General features: G+C 42.2%; 1 protein-coding gene across 2 annotated transcripts in view; it reads right to left on the bottom strand.

Annotated features, from left to right (window-relative positions):
• The window catches only part of PCNX2 (pecanex 2), a 301,846-nt gene that overhangs the window by 259,638 nt on the left and 17,604 nt on the right, over positions 1–24,604 (bottom strand). The window contains exons 2-5 of one of the 2 annotated variants that reach the window (XM_030334389.1): positions 14,502–14,707; positions 13,550–13,670; positions 12,528–12,564; positions 2,377–3,666 (exon numbers count right to left, since the gene is read on the bottom strand). In XM_030334389.1, coding sequence (XP_030190249.1) covers positions 2,377–3,666; positions 12,528–12,564; positions 13,550–13,670; positions 14,502–14,707 — 1,654 coding nt within the window. Of the gene's footprint in view, positions 1–2,376; positions 3,667–12,527; positions 12,565–13,549; positions 13,671–14,501; positions 14,708–24,604 lie in introns of those variants that run through there. The other variant, XM_032595131.1, reaches the window with a different exon arrangement.

Raw genomic sequence — 24,604 nt, forward strand, 5'->3', positions numbered from 1 at the left:
CCCACAATCTACAGCAACCAGTCCAGAAAGCCAACATGCTATGGACAAGTCCTATGACTTGTAGGAAGTCAGATGATTATTTCTAGCAAACAGTCCAGGAAGCCAAACGATAACCTCTGTAAGAATCGGCCCCAAATGGCCAGGACTCGACTAATAACTGACAGCTTCCCTAATTTTTGTCCCTGCTTCCAGCCAGAGAGAGCCAAACATGCCCCCCTAACCAATCACACAGGATGCTCTAAGTAGCCTGCCTCCAGTATCCCCAGCCTCCAGTCGGAGCACACCTGAAGCCTTCCCTTTTCCCCACTACAAAGCTTTCCCACTCCTCCGCCTGCCTTTGAGTCTCTACCAAAACACAGGTGATGGTGGCCGACTCCCTTGCTGTAGCAAGCTCTGAATAATAGCCTTTGCTTCTTCTCATTTGAGTGGTCTTTGTTTACTTCCACAAAGTTAAATTAAGCTGCCCCAAAACAAAACCAAACCATGGTTTTAAAAGGCTTTTGATACATGTGCGGTTTTCCGTAGCCTTGAACCTTAGGACACCCCCAAGCCCTGAAGATAATCATAAAGCCCTTTGCAGAAAGGGCCTGGGTTGGAAAGAAGAGTATCATAGAGAGAACTGGGAAATCTTGTATCTTTTGACAATCACGTAAAGCTCAAGCACTGTTTTGCTATCAAGCAGGAGAAAGATGAGGGCGCGTTGCCTAGGCTGCTGGTATCATTAAACACTGTCATGTTGTGTAAGAAATATACTCTATTTCTGTTTTTAGATAACAGCACATAACAAATTATTATTGATAGAGGAGCAAGAAGATATCACTGATCTCCAAGATAGAAGTGAAACAGCATCTAATTTGCCACCTTGAGTTCTCACCTTCCAAGAACTAAAAGACTTACGTCCTGCTCTTTCATCCTTCAATTGAAAACCTCTGTCGGGCACTTGGGTGGCTCAGTCAGTTGAGCATCAAGCTTCAGCTCCAGTCATGATCTCGCTGTTCCTGAGTTCGAGCCCCACGTTGGGCTCTGTGCTGACAGCTCAGAGCCTGGAGCCTGTTTCAGATTCTGTGTCTCCCTCTCTCTCTGACCCTCCCCTGTTCATGCTCTGTCTCTCCCTCTCTCTCACACACATAAATATACATTAAAAAAAATAAATAAATAAACCCTGTCCTTTCCTGAAAGAGGTAAATAATCCACTCCTCCCTCCCTGCCACACATGCAGATTCCTGAAACCAAGCCCCTTCCTTTCCGTAGAAAACCAAGTAGAATCCATATTTCTTTGCACACCCCTAGATTTCCAATTTAATACTGTTCAGATTGGTTCAGATTGAATGTGGTTAGCTGACAAATTTAAGAACAGAAACTTAAGTAGACAAATCAAATAAACCTTACACGTGGCCTGAGGGGGGAATCAGAATAAAAGGCTGAAATTGATCACGCAGCAAGACTTTTCACCCATTTTCCTAATTGAATCCTCACAGTAAATCTGCAACATATTGTTACTCCTGCTTTATTGAAGAAACTGTGACTCCGATGGATTTAGTAAACTGTCCAATCTCACCCAGCTGGCACTGCAAAACCAAAATTTGCCCCTGGGTTCTGAGGTCCCAAAGCCAGGGCTCTGTCCACCATACACACAGCTTCCTGGGAAGACACACATGTACAGATCTACGCTATCTGATACAGTAGCCAGCCATATGTGGCTATTTAAATAAGGTTACATGAGGAGTAAATGAGTTAAGATGAGAGTAACTGTATAATTTATTATTCAAACTGGGAACACTTTTGAGAGTGAAAAGCGGTTCTATTACTAATTATGGTGGCAAAAAAAGTATAAACGAGGACCGTCTGGGGCAGATGACAATGTACGGTCATGCCTGTTAATACATGTAAAGGGCTTAGGACAGTACTTGACATAAATTAAGAGCTGTGTGTTTGTTATAATTATGTTTACAAATTGGGATAATTAAGGAGCCCTGCACGTAGGATTTTATAATGGAACTCAACAGAAAAGTGGATTCATTTCACAGAAATGTAGTTTACAATCAGCTTTCCCAGAATGCATCTATTCTTAAAGAGACAGAAATCTACTGAGTTCTGGCCACTGTGATAAAATATAATTGCTTATTTCCTCGGAAATAAACATCGCGGCCTTCTAGGGAAGCCGAACATTCATTCCTAGACCTTAAATTTCCTGCTGGAGTAAGCCCTTGTTGATAGGTGCTCAGCACACTAGTATTGGCACACTCGGCAATTATCAATAACACCAAGCAGCAATGGTCCGATATCCTGCCATTCGCAAAACCAAATCACAGAAGGTAATTCACACATGTATTGCCTTCTTTGCATCAGCACGACAGAAATGATGTGGAATCGTACCTCCGAGAAGCCCACTGTCTTTGTTCTGCTCCACTGAGCCGTTCCTTTGGTTGGACGCTGCCAGCTTGGAAGTGTTGATTGACTCTAATAGGGAGACAAATTCGAGGAAGTTGGATTCATTTGGTATTTGTCCTTCCTTAGCCTCCAGGTCAGATTTGGAAGTTGGTATTGTTTTTTCTTTATCGCTTATAATTTCTGCGGAACTTTTGCTCAAGAAGACATCTGTACCACTGTCCACGCTGAGAACCCGGGCGTGTCTCTTTTCATGGCTGGTTTTACAAGATGATGGGTCAAGGTTAGCCTGGCCTTCCTTTCCCCCCTCCGTCTCAGGGGCCGCGTGAGGTGTGAATGGGGGGGTTGCTTCACAGCGGTCTCCTGTGGGGGAAGGACTGCCATCCTTTGTGGCATTTCCTCCTTCCCCAGATTCGTAGCCAGAACACTGATTGGATGATGCCTCCACCATCAATCTCTCGGGACTCCTGTCACCTCCACTGCCTTCGGGACACACGGCGCCTCCTGCCCCATCCTCAGAGAGCTCCAGTGTGATGACAGGAATTCTTATCTGCTCCGTGTTGGGAGGACTGGCCACCCCGGGGGCAGCCGGCTCAGCGTCAGACGTGAAGCCAGCTCTCTCAGTGCCAATCACCTTTAGGTGGAGCGAACTTTCCAAGTCTGTCATGGAGTTCGGAGTACTGCTCATGGTGATGACAATTTTAATGGGTTCATGCAGACTCAGTGGGTCTCCAGGTTGAGAAGTATCAATGAGAGTGACAGCTACCTCGCTGTCCAAGTAGTCCACTTCCTGCTTCAAGGGCGGGTCCGCCTGCCGGGAGGCACCCGGTGACGCACGTGCAGGTCTGGCGATTACAGTGTTGCACTGAGGGCAGCTACTGCTCAGGCTGTCTGGAGGGGACTCCCTTTGCCACCGGTCCCTTAAGGAGCCCGAGGCGTAATTCGCCGGTTCGGGACTCAGGACTGAGTTCTCACTCCCCCAAGGCTGGAAAGAGACATCGGTTTCTAGTAAGTCGTACTGAGACAGAGACAGGTGTGGCAACTTCTTCGAGGCTTCTTTCTCCACTAAGCCGCCCTCGGACCTGTGGCGGAGCGGGGGCTGCCGCCTGCCTCCCCTCTCTTTCCCTTCGTCGCTGGCTGGACTTCCTGCCGCAGCTGGTTTCCTGGGGATCGCTGGCGTGGTCGTGGTTTCCGGCGCGCACACTTTACTTCCTGTTCTGACACCAGGTGAGGTAGATAACACAGGTGCTACAGGTTGGTCTTCTGAGAGAATGACACCTGAAATAAACCACAGGCACTTTCTTAGCTCCCGAAACAGGTGAGAGCCGTCCCGGGGCGAGACCTCGTAATGCAAAGCGAGAAAAGCAGCCCTAGCAACCGATGCGGTTGGATGCTTATTTTTGTTCTTTTATTTTTGTAATATAATTTATTGTCAAGTTAGCTCACATACAGTGTATACAGTGCACTCTTGGCTTTGGGAGTAGATTCCCATGATTCATCGCTTATGTACAACACCCAGCGTCATCCCAACAAGTGCCCTCCTCAATGCCCAACACCCATTTTCCCCTCTCCCTTGTTCCCCCCCCAAACAACCTCCGTTTGTTCTCTGTGTTTAAGAGTCTCATGGTCTGTCTCTCTCTCTGTTTGAAACTATTTTTTCCCCTTCTCTTCTCCCATGGTCTTCTGTTAAGTTTCTCAACTTCCACATATGAGTGAAAACATATCTGTCTTGCGCTGACTTACTTCACTTAGCATAATACCCTCCAGTTCCATCCACGTTGCTGCAAATGGCCAGATTTCATTCTTTCTCATTGCCAAGTAGTATTCCATTACGTATATAAACCACATCTTCTTTATCTATTCATCAGTTAATGGACACTTAAGCTCTTTCCATAATTTGGCTATTGTTGAAAGCGCTGCTATAAACATAGGGGACCGTGTGCCCCTATGAATCAGCATTCCTGTATCCTTTGGATAAATTCCTAATAGTGCTATTGCTGGATGCTTATTTTTAAAATATCACTTCCACTCTGAAATTGTTTTTAAAATCTCGGTGTTTAAAAATAAGGTTGAGCATCCGATTTCAACTCAGGTCACGATCTCCCGGTTTGTGGGTTCGGGCCCCGAGTCAGGCTCTGTGCTGACAGCTCAGAGCCTGCAGCCTGCTTTGGATTCTGTGTCTCCCTCTCTCTGTGTCCCTCCCCCACACTCTCAAAAATAAACAAACAAACATCAAAAAACATTTTTTTAAACCCAGATCCTCAACTGTGGCGCTGTTCTCACTTGGGACCAGATAAATCTTTGTGGTGGGGGCTGTCCTCTGCATTGTGAGATGTTTAGCAACATCCCTGGCCTGTGCCTACTTGATGTCAGGAGCAACTGTGACCTCAATCATGACAATGGAAAATGCCCCCAGACACTGTCAAACATTCCCTGGGGAGGACAGCCCCCCAGTGGAGAAACACTGCTCTTGTCTTCAACCTCTTACCTGTAAAATGGGAATAATTATACCAAACTCTTAAGGCTGCCATGAGGATCTAGAAGGATAGATGCAGAAAATAGTAGGCCAAGGGCTTAGCACTGGGCTTGTTAGCGCCTTGTTCTGAGGACAATGATAACCTCACACTTCTGATGTGATTCATAAATTTTCAAAACATTTCTTTTTTTTTTTTAATTTTTTTTTAAACATTTGTTTATTTTTGAGACAGAGAGAGACAGAGGATGAGCAGGGGAGGGTCAGAGAGAGAGGGAGACAAAGAATCCAAAACAGGCTCCAGGCTCTGAGCTGTCAGCCAGAGCCCGACGTGGAGTTCGAACTCACAGACCGTGAGATCATGACCTGAGCCGAAGCCAGACGCCCAATCGACTGAGCCACCCAGGTGCCCCAAAACATTTCTAAATTGTATCTGCAATACTTATGATGGTGACTGAGTGAGCTCTATCCTCCCAGCTTCCTATATCTGTTAACGACCCTACCATTCCCTAAGCCTCTTAAGCTTGAAACCCTCGGGTAATACTTTGGTTTCTCTTTCTTGCCCAGCCTTATGGTCATTCAATCAATCAATACCTCAGTTTTCCTTCACTTCTATCATGAAGAGTGTTCTCTAGGGGCTCAAGGGGTCTATTGCGAAGGTCTGCAAAGCCACAGGAAAGCCAGGATAAGCAACTTGTCATTTACTCAAATATTAGAGGAAAAAAAAATAAATACAACTCTTAAAGTAATATAAAATATTACCTTATTATGTAAACAAATGAGCATATGATGAAAAAGAATGAAACATTTTAAGACATAACATGTATTTTTTTAATCCTTGCCATAGGCTGATTCAGCCTATGACCCTCTGGAGCAGGTGGAATATACACCCCCTCCCCTCCCTCCAAGGACACTCTGGTAGAAAGAATTGAGTCACTACACTGTTGTAGTCGAAGACTTTCTTTGACTCTAGTACAAACTCTGGGCCTATCTCTCCCATCTGGACTGTTCTTTCTCCTCTCCCACTGGAGACCCCATTCAAGGCTTTTTTCATAACCTCCTCCAACATGTAACTTTCCATGATCAGCTGAACCAGAAATAAGCTCTCTTCTGAAATCCTTAAGCAATTAATGTCTGTAGGACTAAACTTTATTTACCATACGCTTTTTAAACTGTAGCTCTTTTTTTTTTTTTTTTTTTTTTTTTTTTTTTAAATTTTTTTTTTTTTTTTCAACGTTTATTTATTTTTGGGACAGAGAGAGACAGAGCATGAACGGGGGAGGGGCAGAGAGAGAGGGAGACACAGAATCGGAAACAGGCTCCAGGCTCTGAGCCATCAGCCCAGAGCCTGACGCGGGGCTCGAACTCACGGACCGCGAGATCGTGACCTGGCTGAAGTCGGACGCTTAACCGACTGCGCCACCCAGGCGCCCCTGTAGCTCTTTTTAAATGTACATTTAAATTACCTTCCTAACTGGGCTGCATGGTGTTCTAGAAAAACAACCACAATTTATGCTCACTGAGTCCTCCAAAGAAACCAACCTATTATCTTATCCACACTCATGAATGTTGGTTGATGATGATAGTGAAAATTATTTGACTTTGTAGCAACGCTATGCAGGTTATCCTATTCTACAGAGTAGATGCCTTGTCATGGAAATAGAAGAACGGAAGTGTCTAGAGACATGTCCAAGTTTGCCACACTACTGACAGATCTACGACGAGAGCCCAGATCCCCTGAGTCCTGACCTGATGCTTTTCTACTCCCTCACATGGCCTCTCTATCTGTATGTATGGCTCCTTTACTTTGCCATTCAGATCTAAACTTGAATGTGGTCTCATCAGAGACGCTTTCCATGACTGCACAATATCAAGTGCACTGTTGAAAATGAATAAAAATATTGCAGGAGGAATCCAAACCACCAGGCAGGGCCTGAGGAACGGGGTCTTGGGTTGGGTCTATAAAAAACATTCATAATGCATTTTTGTTTCATTACTTCCCACACCACACAATTGTGACTGCACAGATTTGTATGCCCACAGGACCATTTCCTGATGTACCAGACGAGAGGAAAGAGCACCCTAGGTTTTAAAGCAAATAAGGATTTAGTGCAAAGACCCTGTGATGGGAACTTGCTTGGCATGTTTGAGGAAGAGAAAGAAACTCCATGAAGCTGGAGTAGAAAAGCAAAGGGAACATGAGAAGAAGAGAGATCCACAAGGCTGGCAGGGTCCAAAATATAAGCCAAAGTGTGGCACGTAGATTTTATGCTGAGAATAATGTGAATCCAGCAGAAGTTTTTCAAGGGGCACATGATCTGAATGAGGATTTTAAAAATAACCCTGCCTGCTGCATGAGGGATAGACTGTGGTGAGGTACGATAAAATTGGAAGAGAGACCAGGGAAGAGGCTGCTGTAGTTGATGAATGACAGTGTTTTGGACTAGGGCGGTAGTGGTGGACATGGAGAGAAAGAGATAAATTTGAAATATGTTTTGGAGTCGAACTGACAGGACTTGCTGATGGACTGAAGCTAAAGGCAGTGCGGGAAGGGAAAACTCCTTGACTTTAAAGCTTTGGTAACAGGACTGGTGGTGGGACTGTTTACTGATAAGGACAAAACCAGAGGAGATACAGATTTAGAGACATCAACTGAGAGATCTGGTGGTGATCCATTTAATATGACTATTAGACACCTGATCCGGGAGGAAAATAGGTGTAGGCAACTGGATGCCTGGGACAGAAGTCCAGATTGAGGTCAAAATTGGAGAAACAGATTTACTCACCATCATTTCACAGATGGTATTTAAAGCTAGATGTGAGATCGCCAAGGAAGACCTGGTATCTAGAGAAGAGAAAGGGGCCCAAGACCAAGGGTACTCCAACCTTTACATGTCAAACAACAGAGGAGGATAAATCAAAGGACATTGAGAAGGAAGTCAGTCAGGAAAGTGTGCTATTATGAAAGCCAAGGGAAGAAAGTTGGTAACTACAACTTATTGTACATAAATAAATAAAGCCATACCATGGCCTATAAATGGGTCTTTGGGAACACATCAGCACGTCATACCTCAGTGCCTGCTTAATCCTGAGTAAAAATGACAATAATAAATTTCCTACCTGGAAAACTAAGAAAAATAGTTGGCCTAAAATGACTCTACCAAGATATTGCTGAGCAATGAAATCTAACCCAGTACAGTCATTTGTTTTCTATCCTTGACACTTTAACTATAAAAAACATACTATATTACTAAATACACACACACACACACACACACACACTCATCAAGAAAGATACTATGGCAAAGCTATATGATCATGTCAAGACATACAGAAAAAGCATTTGACAAAAATCCAGTACCCTCTCATGATAAAAAATATTCAACAAACTGAGATTAGAAGAGAATTTCCTCAACCTGACACAGGCTATTTATGAAACACCCAAATCTAACATCATATAAAAAGGTGAAAGACTGAATGCTTTCCCCATATGATCAGAAACAAGGCAATGATATCTACTCTCATAACATCCAATAAACATTGTACTGGAAATTGCAGACAGAGCAATTAGTCAATAAAAAAAAAAAAAAAAAGGCAACCAGATTGGAAAAGGAAAAGCAAAGGATCTCTATTCACAGATGATATCATTCTATTTATAGAAGATCCTAAGGAATCCACTAAATAACTATTAGAACTAATAAACATTTAGGAAGTTTGTACAATATGAAATCAATGTGCAAAAATCAATTCTATTTCCATACACTACCAATAAACAAGGTAAAATTAAATTAAGAATACAATCCCAGTTATAAGAGTATTTAAAAAATAAAATACTTAGGAATAAATTTAACAAGAGTACCAGACTTATACACTGAAGACCTACAAAACATTGTCAAAAGAATTCAAAGAAGAACTAAATAAATGGAAAGACATCCCAAGTTCATGGACTGGAAAATGCAATGTTGTTAAGATGGCAATTCTTCTCCAATTTATCCACAGATTTAATAAAATCCTTATCAATATCCCAGATGTATTGTTTGCAGAAATTGATGGTTCACATGGCAATGTAGAAGACCCAGGATAGCCAAAATAAGTTAGAGGACTCACAGTTCCCAGTTTCAAAACTTGTTACACAGCTACTACAATCAAGATGGTCTGATAATGGCATAATGATAGATATATAGACCAAAAGAATAGAACTGAAAGTCCACATAAACTTTTACATGTATGGTCAACTGATTTTCAGCACGGTGCCAACACAAGTTAATGGGGAGCAAACAGTCTGTTCAATAAATGATCCTAGGACAACAAAAAACATGTGCAAAAGAATTAAGTTGGACCCCTACCTCACATCATACACAAAAACTGATTCAAAACAGATCACAGACCTGATTATAAGAGCTAAAACCGTAAAACTCTTGGAATAAAACAGGAATAAATCTTCATGAACTTGGATTCAGCAACGGTTTCTTATATGTGACACAAAAAGCCCAAGCAACAACAATAATAACAACAAAACAATAAAGTAGACTTCATAAAAATTAAAAACTTCAGCATTTTAAAGGACCCCAGTAACAAAGTGACAAGACAACCGACAGACTGGGAGAAAATATTTGCAACTATATCTGATCAGGGACTCGTATCTAAAAAAAGGGGGCGTCTGGGTGGCTTAGTCGGTTAAGCGTCCGACTTCAGCTCAGGTCATGATCTCGCAGTTTGTGAGTTCGAGCCCCATGTCAGGCTCTGTGCTGACAGCTCGGAGCCTGGAGCCTCCTGCAGATTCTGTGTCTTCTCCTCTCTCTGCCCCTCCTATGCTCATACTCTATCTCTCTCTGTCTCTCAATAATAAATAAATGTTAAAAAAGTTAAAAAATAAAATAAAATATATAAAAAATTCTTACAACTTACCATAGAAAGACAATCTGAATAAAAACTGGGCAAATAGGGGACACCTGGGTGGCTCAGTCAGTTAAGCATCCGACTCTTGGTTTCGGCTCAGGTCATGATCTCACGGTTTGTGAGTTTGAGCCCCGCATCAGGCTCTGTGCTGACAGCATGGAGCCTGCTTGGGATTTTCCCTCTCTCCCTCTCTCTCTCTCTCCCTCTCTCTCTCTCTTTCTCAAAAATAAATGAATAAACATTTTAAAAGTTTTTAAAAACTGGGCAAAGGACTTGAATAGACATTTCTCTAAGGATAATGATGGTGACAACATCAATATCATTAGGCATTAGAAAAATAACTAATTTCATGTAAATCAAAGCCAAAGTGAGACACCATTCATACTCACTAGAATGGCTATAATCAAACATACAGACAATCACAAGTGTCAGGAAAGACATGGAGAAATTGTGACCTTCATGTATTGATGGTGGGAATGTAAACTGATACACCTCGTTTCTAAAACAATCTGGTAGATCCTCAAATGATGAAACAGAGTAACTACGTGACCCGGCAATGCTGTTCTTAGGTACATATCCAAGAAAATGAAAACACATGTCCACACAAAAACTGGCCCAATGAATGTTCACTGAAGCATTATTTATAACAGCCCAAAAGGGGAAAGAACACAAAGTCCATCAACTGATGAATGATAAACAAAATGTGGTATAGCCACTGAATGGAATATTACTTGGCCATGAAAAGAAATGAAGCAATGATACAAAGCTACAACATAGATAAACCTTGGAAACGTTATGCTAAGTGAAAGGAGCCAGTCACAAGAGACCACGCTGTATGAAATGTCCAGAATGGGCAAATTCATGGAGACAGAAAGATTAGTGGTGGCCTGAGCCTGGAGAACGTGGGGTGATTGAGGAGTGTGGCTAAGCGTGGTTTCACTTCAAGGTAAGGAAAATATTCTAAAATTGATTATGATGACAGATATGCAACTCTGTGAATATACTAAAAGCCATTAAATTATATACTTAGAATGAGTGGATTGCACGGCATCTGAATTATATCTCAATAGACCTGTTAAAAAAATAAACAACACTACTGTGCCTTTTAACAACAAAAAGAATTGAATACTAGGATAGTGTATTATGAGATTGGTCTAGGAAAAAAAAAAAATTGCTTTAGTGCAGTTTTGTTGAAAACACATTGGATTTAGCAGTCAGGTGTGGATCTAAACATAACCTGTATGGGGGCGCCTGGGTGGCTCAGTAGGTTGAGTGTCCGACTTCAGCTCAGGTCATGATCTCACAGTCTGTGAGTTCGAGCCTCGTGTCAGGCTCTGTGCTGACAGCTCAGAGCCTGGAGCCTGCTTCGGATTCTGTGTCTCCCTCTCTCTCTGCCCCTCCCCTGCTCGTGCTCTGTCTCTCTGTCTCTCAAAAATAAAGATTAAAAAAAATTAAAAAAAAAAACACATAACCTGTACGTTTTACTTGTTATGACTCAGAATTTCATTCATCATACATGCAAAGTCTCTACTGCAATTCCTACTACCAGGAAGGAAGGAAGGAAGGAAGTAATTGTTTCAGTTAGAATGGTGAGGTTAAAAAGGGCCAGAACAAATACTGAAAATATAAAGTAATGGAATTAATAGCAACAGTAAGCTCGATCTGGAATAAGTAGCCTAAAATGACAAAAAAGTGTGTGTGTGTGTGTGTGTGTGTGTGTGTGTGTGAGTGTGTGTAAATGGACATAAAATAACAAAAATAACACTGTTATTATTATACAAATAATAAATATTTGTATAACATATTGTTATAACATAACATAACATATATATATAACGTTATATACATATATAATGTTATATATATAATGTTATATATATATAATATATATATAACATAATATATAAATATGGTATAACATAAAATAACAAAAATAACACTGTTATTATTATACAAATGAAACTTTGTAACTAAAATATTTGAAACCTAAGTTAACACTCACTTCTTTTCGGTAGTAGTAACATAGTAAAAAGAATTCGAAAAATCCCTTACATATTCTCATGGAATTTAGCTGAGTGGTGAAAAAATAAACTTCATTTCAGGTTTTCAGACCCAAGTGCTAATTTCAGCTGTTTTACCGAAGATAAAATTTTATGCTACTTCCGAAACTTAAATAGGGCATAAATTTCTCTTTGTAGTAGTACTACAAAAAAATAGAATTGCAGAGAAAGGAAGTAGTTAATTCGGGCCTCCAAAAGCTCTTTTCTGAGTTTTCTGAAAACAATCAAAAGATAAGAAAATGAAATCTTTGTAAAAAAGTGAAACAAAGATCTGGGGGCTTAAAAGAAAATTCCCAGAAACAAAATTCATAACTTGAAGGAAATGCAGTCCATGGAACACTCTATAATTTCCTCTGTCATTTTTCAATGGAAGTACTACAATAAAAAGCTTGAAAATCAATGAGGAATTGATCCGGTTTTCTATCTGCTGTTCTGAGCCACATGAAATAAATGCAGACTGGAAAAAGCACAATGACATACGATCGATGACATACTACAATTTAGATGTAGAAATGATGCACAAATTCTGATGAGAAATAATGAAAAGTAAGAGTGAGAGAAATGAAGTTGAACTAGAACTATGCCTTCTTAGGTACAGTTCTTACTTTGAATTAATTCACTGGCATTCTGTTTTACAAGAATTCTTTTTCACTTCCCTGAAGCTAATGCTGTGATGAAATATTAAATGGCGGTAATGAACACTCTACCTTTGAGATCTTCCACTGTTTCCTGTGCCGGCAACTCCTAGACAAACAGAAGAACAAAAATCAATCCATGACTCAGCTTGGTGCCCATCTCTGGGCAGTCAGCGGACCCCTGAAGCAGCCGTTACTGTCTTCCCAAATGGCATGTGGCGGGGCGCCTGGGTGGCTCAGTCGGTTAAGCGTCCGACTTTGGCTCAGGTCATGATCTCGCGGTCCGTGAGTTCGAACCCCGCGTCGGGCTCTGTGCTGACCGCTCAGAGCCTGGAGCCTGTTTCAGATTCTGTGTCTCCCTCTCTCTGACCCTCCCCATTCATGCTCTGTCTCTCTGTCTTAAAAATAAATAAACGTTAAAAAAAATTAAAAAAAAAAGCAAATGGCACGTGGGGACGAGACTATACAGTGTCTGCTCTGCTTAAGCGTCTGATAAAATGGAGAGCAGAAACGAATACAAAATCTAGGTAAGTGTAGACGCCCAAGCAATACCACTGTACTGTGATAAAAGGGCATTTGATAGTTAAGAAAGTGAAAAGGAGAGAGAGAAAGGGGCTACGGTATGCTACCCGCGAGTAGAGCCCAATAAAGTTAGTCTGGAGCGAAGGGGATTTAGTGACTGCCCAAGAGACAGGCGTGATTCAATGTGGACATGTGGGGTAGTGCAGTTGATTCCAGGGGAGGACACTGCAAATATGGTGATTCAGGTGAATGACAGACAGGAGCAGAGGAGAAGGAGGTCAAGGTCTGCTGACAGGTTCTTCTGGCCAGAGTGGCAGGCCCGGCAGGTGGGGCGGCCGGCAGAGGAGGCCAATGCTGTGCTTCCAGCATGAGACTGGATGTTTATCTCGCGGTCCAAGGGCTCCCCAGGGGTCATCTCCACACCCTGAGATGCGGTCGGCCACAGCACGGGGGCAGTACTGACTGCATTGTATTGAACTGTATTGAACGTGCAATACCCCTGCACGTTCCCGTCCAGGCAGGATCAACACTACACAACAAGAACAGTGTGAAACAGAAAAACACACACTGACCAGTGGCCCAGATGAGTGCTGAGAGTTTATGCTCTGCCCTCTGGAGCTGCAGCGGAGGGGAGGCGTGGAGAGGTTCCGGTGAGGCTCTTCCTTTTTGCCATTGTTAATCTGCCTGGTGCTGCTAACCCATGTGAGAAACACAAGAGCAGTGATGTTATCAAACAGAACTATGACTGGGTAGCAGTCCCCAAACAATTCCCTTTCCTAGATCCCATTGTGTAATCGTCATTGTGTACAAATTTTGTTTTTAAGGGAGAATAATAAATATTACTTTAAAATAAGACATGCTCGGGGCGCCTGGGTGGCTCAGTCGGTTAAGCGTCCGACTCGGCTCAGGTCATGATCTCAAGGTTTGTGGGTTCGAGCCCCACGTCAGGCTCTGTGCTGACAGCTCGGAGCCTGGAGCCCGCTTCGGATTCTGGGTCTCCCCCTCTCTCTGCCCCTCCCCTGCTCATGTTCTGTCTCTCTCTGTCTCTCAAAAATAAATAAACATTAAAAAATATTTAGAAAAAAATAAGACATGCTCTCCTAAGGAACTATCAGAAATAAGGGCGAGAAAAGTGACAATGACCCTCAAGAATCATTTTTAATATTTCAGTTTCATGCAACGTATGACTTCTATATTAATAAACACCAGTGTTCTTTTTGAAAATACTCTGTCATGCACTAAGCATTTAAATGGCGAGATAAAAATGCTGAAGTAAAATACTTTGCTCTGTTACGCCTAATGCAAATGAACTGTGGAGCATTGTATAAGGTCATGTTAATAGTTAAACCGTCTTGATTATCAGTATCAATTTTAGGCTTAAGTGTATGGTTCAATAGAAGAAAAATGTTCAGATTTGTGTCTGCCTATACTGGTGTATTTTCACGAACAGCTAATAAATGGAAAACATTTTCACCAATGCTGAAACATTTAAATTATGAACTGTCACATCAACAGAAATGTTACCTTTGATTTTTGTGATTAGTCATGTGTTCCTTGTTGGCCTCTTTGTCTTTACTTGGCTTTTCTTTCTTTTTGGAGGGCCTCTGCTGAATTACTTCTCCTTTATCAAACATGAGGTGTAGGCGATAGCTGACCAATTTGATTATGGTGAAGAATATAGTCACTGAACTGCAGTAAAAAAATACAGTGATGGCATTTGGAGGAAAAGCCTAAAGAAGAGAAGAGAAAGAGAAAATGTATCCGTTTGGAGGGTTATCTTTTGTTTTAAATCTGAAAGCACTGTGGGACTACTTATGAAACATACACTGGGCAAGATTTCAAATTTTATTAGTTTTACAACTGTTCCTGGTTGTAATACGTGAGGAAAAAGAGCTGCTATCTCTTTATCTTAAAAAATTTTGTTTTTCTTGTTTCTCAGGTACTTATACTAGTGGCACTAATGACCAACATTTCATCTGCAGGCAGGAATCCCACAGAACAGAAGGTGTGTTACAGTGAGACTTTCCATGCTCTACTAGCTAGTTGTTTTCCATAGCCCGATCTGACTGACCTTCCTACGCATCTGCTTGTAGCAAAGGCCAGAGAAAGGCCTTTGAGATGCTGTTTCCTTCAGCAAAACACAGAAAGCCTTGTTGAGAACAGAAGAAAGAAAGAAGGAGAAAGATTAACGTCATGGCCCCTTCCTTCCTTCCCTGCTCTCTTGTTGGGTTAACACCATCAGGCCGGTGTGATGCAGGCAAGGAGCTACAAAAGGGTAAGAGGGGTATTTACATCAGTGTGAAAGGATCTGGGCATGGAGTTCATGGTGAAGGTCAGTTCAATTCTGTCCAATCCCCTCAAGAAACATAAGGAATCACTGGGATCCATGCAATTGTCCCACCCTGGAGGATCCCCCACATACCTTTCTAGTTCTCTCCCAGGACCATGGACAATTGCAGGTTCTCTAGTCCTTCCCAAACTACGTTCTTATCTTTGGAGGTTGAAATAGATCCTAGAGTGTCTCAAGATGCTACCAAGGACAGCCTCAAGAAACAGCAAGACCCTTTCATCAATGCACCTTGCTGAAGGATCTCAAGAAATCCAGTGATGAGTATAGTCTCTCCTTTGACCTGGAACTGGCTGAGCCTGTAGACAACATGGCCCATCCCAAGTCTGCTCCCAAGTAGCCCCTGAATAACCCCCCCATGGTCCCATGATAGTCCATCATCTAGGTAAGGCCATTTCAAAACAGCATAGCCAACAAAAAGAATAAAGGAAGAGGAAAACTATCACCAACAAGGAAAGCTAAAGTGAAGAATTTTCACCATCACTGACTTGCTTTTACTCCGTGGGAAAAAAAGTCCGTAAATAAATATAAATTAATAAATAAGTGAATTAAAGATTAAGTAAAACAAATATAGATGATAGATAGATAGATAGATAGATAGATAGATAGATAGATAGATAAGGGAGACAGGGAAAGTCAGGTTCCCCACCTGGAAGCAGATAGGTTTCACATTTACACATATACCTCCTGATGAGAAGCTGTATGAACCTCAAGCAACATAGAAGTTTAAAAACAGAGAAAGAGTGAAAGGGGCCACTAATGGTCCCCAGCACTTTTTTGTAACATGTCTCTGTATTTCAGGCCTAAAAAATTTAGGCTGAAGCTAGACAGTGAGTTTAAAGAAACTGATAAAGGAAGAATAAAACCCAACAAATGTCCTGAGAATAGATTAGCATACTATCATACACAAATTATATTCAAAAGTGGTTTAAATTATAATGTAACTTGGGCTTCATAGCACTCTGATTAGTAAGGGGCCACAGAAAGAATTCGTGCTCACCAAGTACCCCATGTGGTCTCCTGCATTTCCCAGCCTCCCTTGCAGTCAGGCTAGAGCCATGTGACTACTTTTGACCACTGGACTATGAAGAGAAGTGGCAGGTGTCACTTCTAAGCCTAGACAATTTTGAGCTAGGTGCCTCCTCATCTCCCTCTTCTCTTTAGCAGGCAATCTCAGAGACCGTGTTTTCCAGATGATCCATGTGCAAGATGGCAGATCTTCCTTCTGCTTGGATACCTGGGTGACTCTGGAACAAGGCCCTAACAGACCCGAGACAGACATGTACTAGAAGTGAGAAATAACCCTGTGATTCATTAGACCACTGAGATTACGGGTTCTGCCTGCTGTGGCAGCTAACACTAGGAACCTAATACTGGGGGTTCCATTTCCATGAGAAAGCTTCCATTCAAATTATATTAGAAACAAATGGGGGGAGGTGGAACATCAGGCATTGAGAAGAGAATGCTTAGCAAAGGTGAGAGAGAAAAGACTACATATGGATATTGGGGAAAATTCATTTGGAAAAAAGTGACTTGCCACAATAAGAAGAGGTATTACTTTTTAGTTTACCTTCGTAAATATGGACTATAGCATTGGCTTGGCAGTGTTGAAGTTAAGAGAAGGCAAGAAATTACAATGAGGTTTAGCATGTAGTTTGCATCCCAGGTGAGAAAAGGCCCTTGTCTCATCCTCTATGAAGGACCACTGACACTTAGTCACAAACCCAAAAAGCCCATAGACGTCACCAGGCCATAGTGAAAGACAGATATTTTACTGAAAATTTCCAGGGAGAGAGAAAAGGTTTTACAATATGCTACAGATGGCACATTCTTCCTCCCAAAATACCCTGCTCTCCTTTAAAATCTCTTCCTTCAGTAGACCCTGCAAACAGAACCTAGAATCCTCCCAAATATCCCCTTTTTAATGCCATATAATCAAGCTCTGTGGGGGCTCCTCCAATTCTACATTTCCAGGGACGTCACTGAAAATCACTTCCTAGGCCATTTTACTGATGACATCATTATGCTCAATCAACAAAAGATCCCCAGCTCCTAGGTAGGATTTTCTGTCCTTACAAGTAAGAACGCAAGGAGAGAAGGAGGGCTTAGGAAGAGATGTGTCATGGATGATCAGTTTTAATTGGCTTTTAATTTATATCAGACTTCCCCCACCTCCCTCCATATTAGGTATATTCAGATTTTGAATAATTTTTTCCTTGTTTCCATGAACTTATCATTTTAACACATTCTAATTACCAATAGGAGGCAATGCTCTTTCAAAATTATATCCTTGGCCAAAGAAAAGCTGTATGTGGTTCTCTGACACATTATTAAGATAACTAGAAGTATAAGAACTCATTTGGCCAAACTTTTTCTGACAAAATTTCATGAAAAACAACATGCTGTTACCAGCTAAGCAATTACAAGTGTAGTCATTCGCACGGCTCACAAAACTGGATTTCTTGGAATTTGGTGCCATCTAGATGTGTCTGAGTGAACACCCAGACCACTCGCAGTTCCCCCAGATGGAAGCCACTGCTGTTCCTTCAGGTTCATAGCTCAGCCTCTCTCACAGGGTGTACCCACTTTTCTTTTATTGTGGTAAAATATGTGTAATATAAAATTTACCATCTTAACCATTTTTAAGCGTACAGTTCAGTGACATTAAGTACATTTACGTTGTTGTACAACCATCACCACCATCTCTGGAACTTCTTCGTCTTCCCAAACTGAAAGTTTATACCCATTAAATAGTAATTCCCCATTTCTCCCTCCCCCAGTCCTGGCAACCAACTTTCTATTTTTGTCTCTATGAATTTGACTCTTTTAGATACCTCATCATTGGAATCATACGGTATTTATCCTTTTGTGACTGGATTATTTCCCCTAGCATAATGTCCTCAGTTCAGCCATGTTGTACCATGGGTCAGAATTTCTTTCCCTTATAAGGCTGAATAATATCGCATTATCTCTTATTACACATTTTGTTTATCCATTCATCTGTAGACGGACACTTGGGTTGTTTACCCTTCAGTTGTGAATAGTGCTGCTCTAAACGTGAGTGTGCAAATATTTCTTCAAGACCCTGCTTGCAATCCCTTTGGACATATATCCAGAAGTGAAATTGCTGGATTATACAGCAATTCTCTGTTTCATTTTTGGAGGAAACTCCGTGCTGTTTTTATAGTAGCTGTGCCATTTTATACCACTCTGGTTTTTAACTTCAAGATAATGGGTTATTGTTTTCCATTTCTTGAGTAGCCTGGAGAGATCAATAATCTGCTGAGTGAGGACTACCTATAAATCATGCCGGTGTCCAGTGAGAACAAACCACTCTTGAGGGTTTCAGTGTACAGACATAAAGAAGGGCACTCTTGGGGGTTCAGCCTTTTTTAATGTATATCTTATAAAGATTCCTCATTGATGTACTTTCACAAACTAATTTTGAAGAAGGTTTCTGGAAATAATTTTTTTTCACCTTAAAAATGAAGAAGCTGAAGCATAGAGTGGGTTATACTTCCAAGGTGACAAGTACATATATCTCCTGTCATCTGAACGGTACTTACCTAGCTACTTCCATGACCTGACAGAGAACCAAGGACTTAGAAGGAAAACAAAAAGTGTAAATGTCTTCTGGGCAGTCAAAACACATAACTGTTAGAGAGAAACTCCTCTCCACTCCTATGGTTTCCAGGAGAGGAAACACAGCTGACCTCTCTGTGCTTCTAACTCCTTCCTCAGCGATTTCTGATCAGTATTTGGGGGAACGGGAAATGGACATGCCTTCCCTTCTGTCCCAGGGGCCAGCCCTGACCAAGCAGGTGTGGGTTGGGGTGGCTTCTCTCCATACTGCAAGGTCTCCAGCATCAGTCCCAAGTCAGAGAGGCCCAATGCTTTCCAACCACTCCTGACAGCTAGGTGAGGCTCCATAACGCCGCAGCTCACAATTAGGAAGTCTACCTACCTGCAGATACAACACATGTTCAAATAATAGCTTCCTTTGTAATAAAGGTGATCCCTGAACTCCATCTGCTTGACTCCCTGTCTCCCTCCAGTGGCTCAGAAAAAAGGAGGTGCTATTTATTGGGCCATCAAGTCTACGCATAAAGGTTATGACCTTGACTGGAAGGCAACTCACTCAGAGAATGGGTTGGAAGCTTTGTACTCTTACTCTAGGCATATTTGCGTGGCATCTAATAAGTCTAACAAATTTGGTATCCCGGCCCATAACAGAAATTAGAAGGCAGGATAGGAAAGAAGAAGGAGAAGGAGAGAAAGAAGGAGAAGGAAGAGAAGTGGGAGGGGGGAGGCGGGAGGACAGAGGAAGTGGAGGGGGAGGAGGAGGGAATAGAAGTAACCACAATAACGTAGCAAAACATAATAAATGACAGCATAGTGTTGGAAAAGTATAAAAAAAAAAACTATGAAAAGGCATGTCACTTGTATGGTCATTTTTTGAGACACAAACACGACTCAGTCATCTCTGGGGACATCACTACAAAAACATAATAAGATATCCAGAAGTACAAAGAAAATGTTCAACGATACTCAATATACTATCAGAGAAGGCAGGGGAATGTAAAACTATGAATGTAGTTAAAGTAAATTGAGTTTTCCCGCTTTAAGGTTAAGCTTCAAGTAATTTAGAAAATGTTTTTACACAGAATCTGTGGCCTAACAAATAAGGCATTAATCTCCCAACCGTAGCATTCGCACTGGTTTTTGCCATTTATATACCATCAAGGAGTGCTTGACAGTCCTGTTGTATGCCAGTATATTCCCTCTGGCTGCAAGGAACTGCCCAGTGTGGGTATTCATGCCATCTGGGGCAGACACAGGCTTCAGAAGCTCCTACTTCATGTTTCCGGAAGCCTAACCAGGGCTCGACTATTAGAAGACCTTAGGTTATTCCCAAAAGACAGGGTGCAGACTGAGGTGTCTTATCTGCTTCAGAGATAAGAGAGATCCCGTCTTGTTCATCCATTTTGTCAAATCAGAAGAGCTTTGTCCATCCGGCCGCCCATTCCTCATTCATTCATTCATTCATTCATTTGATACACAAATGCAGAGTGTTGGGCCGAGGCATTAGTTCCAATGACTTCGTTTGGGTAGGATTTTGGGTCCTATCTAAGGAAACTATAACTCCCTTGGAGGGGAAAATCAGGCCACAAGATGGAGAAGTACAATCATTTCTCTGCATTTAAATACGCGAAGGAGTTGACAGGTTTTCACCTCCTGAATCACAGTCCTTTACCTATTTCGTGAATTTCCATTATGAGAAAACAACAAAAACTCCATTTAAAACTTTCTCAGAAAACCTGGAACTGCGGATTTTGTACAGAAACGGGAATGAGCTCAGCAGTCCTGTGGGTACCGGGCATGCGGTCGAGAAGGCCAGAGGCAGAGACGTGTGAGAAGGCAAGCGAGCATGTCAAACTCCTGACAGAACATGGAGGGAGCCCTCCCTGCGGTCCCCTCAGAAGTAGGCCAGCCTTGCCAATATTTTTAAATGATGAGGTGCGTGGAATCGAGAAATCTGACCGGTTCTCCAAAGACAGCCTTACTCCTATCTCTATCCTTTGGAGGAAGACGAATGGAACATGTTCTCTTAGGCCTACGACTTGACTGCTTTGGGGTCTGCTGTCGGTCTATCAGATCTGCTCTTTGAGCTCCTGGGCCTCTTCCTTTGTGTGTGGCTTTCCTGGGGGAAACACTGGATAGAGAAGTGGCAAAAGTATGGATGGTCAAGGCCGTGCTACAGGCAATGATAAGATGGAAAAACAGCCAAAGGTTGCAGAGGTAGATTTGAGGCAGGGGCATGAAAATGGGAATCTGTGTAGGCTGGAATGCTCTGAAAACCACTTAGAAAGCTGGTATCTGCAATTACCTAATCCTCGGTCTCTCTCTCTCTCCTCTTCTCATAAAGAATATTCATGGTGGGGGCACCTGGCTGGCTCAGTTGATTAAGCGTCCAACTTCGGCTCAGGTCATGATCTCACAGTCCGTGAGTTCGAGCCCCGCGTCGGGCTCTGTGTTGACAGCTCAGAGCCTGGAGCCTGCTCCAGATTCTGTGTCTCCCTCTCTCTCTGACCCTCCCCCGTTCATGCTCTGTCTCTGTCTCAAAAATAAATAAACGTTAAAAAAAAGAATATTCGTGGTGGACCGCTTAATCAATGAATGCCTAGTACAGTCAAGAAATCTAGATACATGTTGTCTTTTCCATTTCAGATGGTCACAGTAAGAAGTAACATTTCATTTACATGTTTAATGTTCACTGACCTCAACAGGATGAACCAATCAGTAAACTCATTGAAGGCAAAGTGATGTCAATCTCGACGCAATGATAATCTCAACCGGGAATCCGTACCGATATTGAGTGTGGATCTCATTGAATATCAATGTCATTGTTTCCTAACAGAAAGAAATGTGTGATTTTGAATTTAAAATGAGAATTTAGGGGCATCTGGCTCAGTCCGTTAAGCGTCTGACTCTTGATTTGGGTTCAGGTCCGGATCTCACAGTTTGTGGGATTGGGCACCACCCCAGGCTCTGTGATGTCACCGTGGACTGGGATTCTCTCTCCCTTCCTCTCTTCTCCTCCTTCTATCTAGAGATAGATAGATGCACTCTCTCTCTCAAAATAAATAAACACTTAAAATTAAAATAAGAATTTAATAATGTGAAAGTTTACAAAATGTAAACTATAACTGATCAATTCTATATTTGATACATAAATCTAAACTTGTACCTTCATTGTTCATAAGGAATTTTAAGTACCCTCAAGACCCAAATGATAGGAAAAATGTTTAGTGTCATGAAATTTCAAGTGTGTTTCAGTTAATATTTAAATGCAATGAATCAAAACACTAAATTTCTTCATTCTTAAGCAATATTCTTCAAAATCAACTATATGAAAAGATTACAATCAGTCATTGCACAATATGTTCAGCATGTCTGGCCCCCACTCCTTAAATGCTACTGTGACATTTAATTGAAATGCCACTGTGATAATGTCATTGAGATGGACCTCAAAATGCTCCTTACAAAAACTGCCAATGCTTCTTGGTGGCAGTTATCTCTCCCAGTCTAGAAGAAGTGGACCTACTTAACAATAATATAAGGAGTAGATAATATCACACTGCAGTGAAGGCCACTAGAGTCACGGACATCACCCACTGATATTATATAATGATCAACCTCCTTCTTTTAGCCTAGAGTTTCTCAACCCCAGTGCTATTGACATCTTGGGCTGAGTACTTCTCTGTTGTGGGAGTTGTCCTGTGCACCGCAGAAGGTAGAGGCATCCCTGGCCCCGGTTCCAGTAGCAAATCCTCCAGTGTGAAAACCAAAATTGTCTCCAGACATTGCCAAATGTCCCAGGAGGGGTTGCAGACTTGGTCTGCTCACTGAAAACCACTACTTAGCCCCATAAATATATATGTGATTACCTTGCACCAAACACAGAGATAGAAACCTAGTCCCTATGCTCACAGAGTTCAAAGTCGAGATAGAGGAGGAGACAGGTACAAGGTGGAGCGCCCAGTGCTGTAACTCTGGCCCACTGCAGTGCACCTGGCCCAAGAGGCGGGGGTGAGAAGCTGGGGAGAACATTCCAGGGCAAGCTGCTCTCTATGAGAACTGGGAAGGATACTGAGGAAGGACAGGTACAAGGCAGCCCACGTGAAACCACAGAGCCTTCCAGGAAGAGACACATGGCACACTCCAGGGGGGGCACAGCGGTACCACAGGAAGGGTCTCACACGCCACAGGCTTAGGGATTCGATCTTCACCATGAAGAAAGGGCGAAGAAGGCTGTGTAAGTGTGGAAGGGAAAAGCTGGTGTCTGCACTCCACAAGGTCACCAGTGTGCACGGGAGTCTGGACGGAGCGGTGAGGAGACCGGAAAGGGGCTGACCTACTTCAGGGCTGTTGTGGAGCTTAATGAAACCATCCATGTGGATGCCTGCTGTCCCGCATAAACTGTGATTTTTTCCACAAAATCACCTCAAAAACCTGTAAAGTATGACATAAAGTACAACTTATGGCCCCTGCTCTCCTATGTCAGCATGAGAAACTCCAAAGACGCCTCTCGAAGAAACATCTGAGACGACCAGCATCGATGGCAGGATTCTCAGAATAAATGAATAATCCTGCAAGGGGACGACTACTGCGAAGGAGCTACCATATGGTAAGTTGCTACATTTTTTTTTATCTTAAAAGGTTATTATTTATAGAAAACAGTATGGCAGTTCCTCCAAAAGTTAAAAATAGAATAACCACATGATCCAGCAATTCTATTTCCACCCAAAAAAGAAAAAAATGAAAGCAAGGTCTCAAAGAGATATTTGCTCATCCATGTTCGCAGCAGCATTATTCACAATAACGAGACGTGGAAGGAACCCAAGTGCCTGTGGAAAGATGAATAAACAAAATGTGGCCCATTTATACAGTGAAATAGTATTCGGCCTTTAAAATGGTAGGAAATTTTGATACACGCTGCAACCCAGATGAATCTAGGGGACATTATGCTAAGGGAAATAAGCAATCACACACACACACACACACACACACACACACACACACACAAGTACTGTGTGATTATGCTTACATGACACAGGAATCAAATTCACAGAAAGGGAAAGTAACATGGCGCTTACCAGGCACTCAGGAGAGGAGGGATCCGGGGAGACTTTGTTCAACGAATACAGAGTTCCAGGTTTGCAAGACGAAAACTGCTCTGGAGATTCGTTGCACAACCACATGAATATACTCAACACTACTGAAACCCGACTCTCAAAAATGATTAAGGTGGTAAAGGTTTTAAGTTATGTGCGTTTCACCGCAACTTTTAAAAGTAATTATTATTTTATAGCACTTGAGATTAAGCACAGCATTTTCCACCTGGGAAATATGAACACATAGGTCCCTCTGCCTGAAAATAGAGGCTCAGCAGGACCAGTCCCTCAGAACGCTCGCCGATTCTCCCAGATTTCCTCAAGGTCAAATTACATCCACTCAAGTGTCTGTTGCCCAGAGTAAGCGACAGCTCGAAGCCCCGCAGAGTTAGCTGGGCCAGAAGAGCGACCATGCTGCCACCTCTTATTCACTTAGCTCCTCACAAGGACGTGCTGGAGACACACGGTGCCAGTGCTGTGCTTGGCACCGGGGAGGGAGCCGAGAACCAAACACGCACACGTCTGTCTGTCTTCAAGGAGCTTTTGTTCTAGCACAGCCTAATGACAACTAGTTACAAAATTAATTAACTTATTTATTTTTGCCC

The sequence above is a fragment of the Lynx canadensis genome, chromosome D2, assembly GCF_007474595.2.
Source record: "Lynx canadensis isolate LIC74 chromosome D2, mLynCan4.pri.v2, whole genome shotgun sequence".
NCBI lineage: Eukaryota > Metazoa > Chordata > Mammalia > Carnivora > Felidae > Lynx > Lynx canadensis.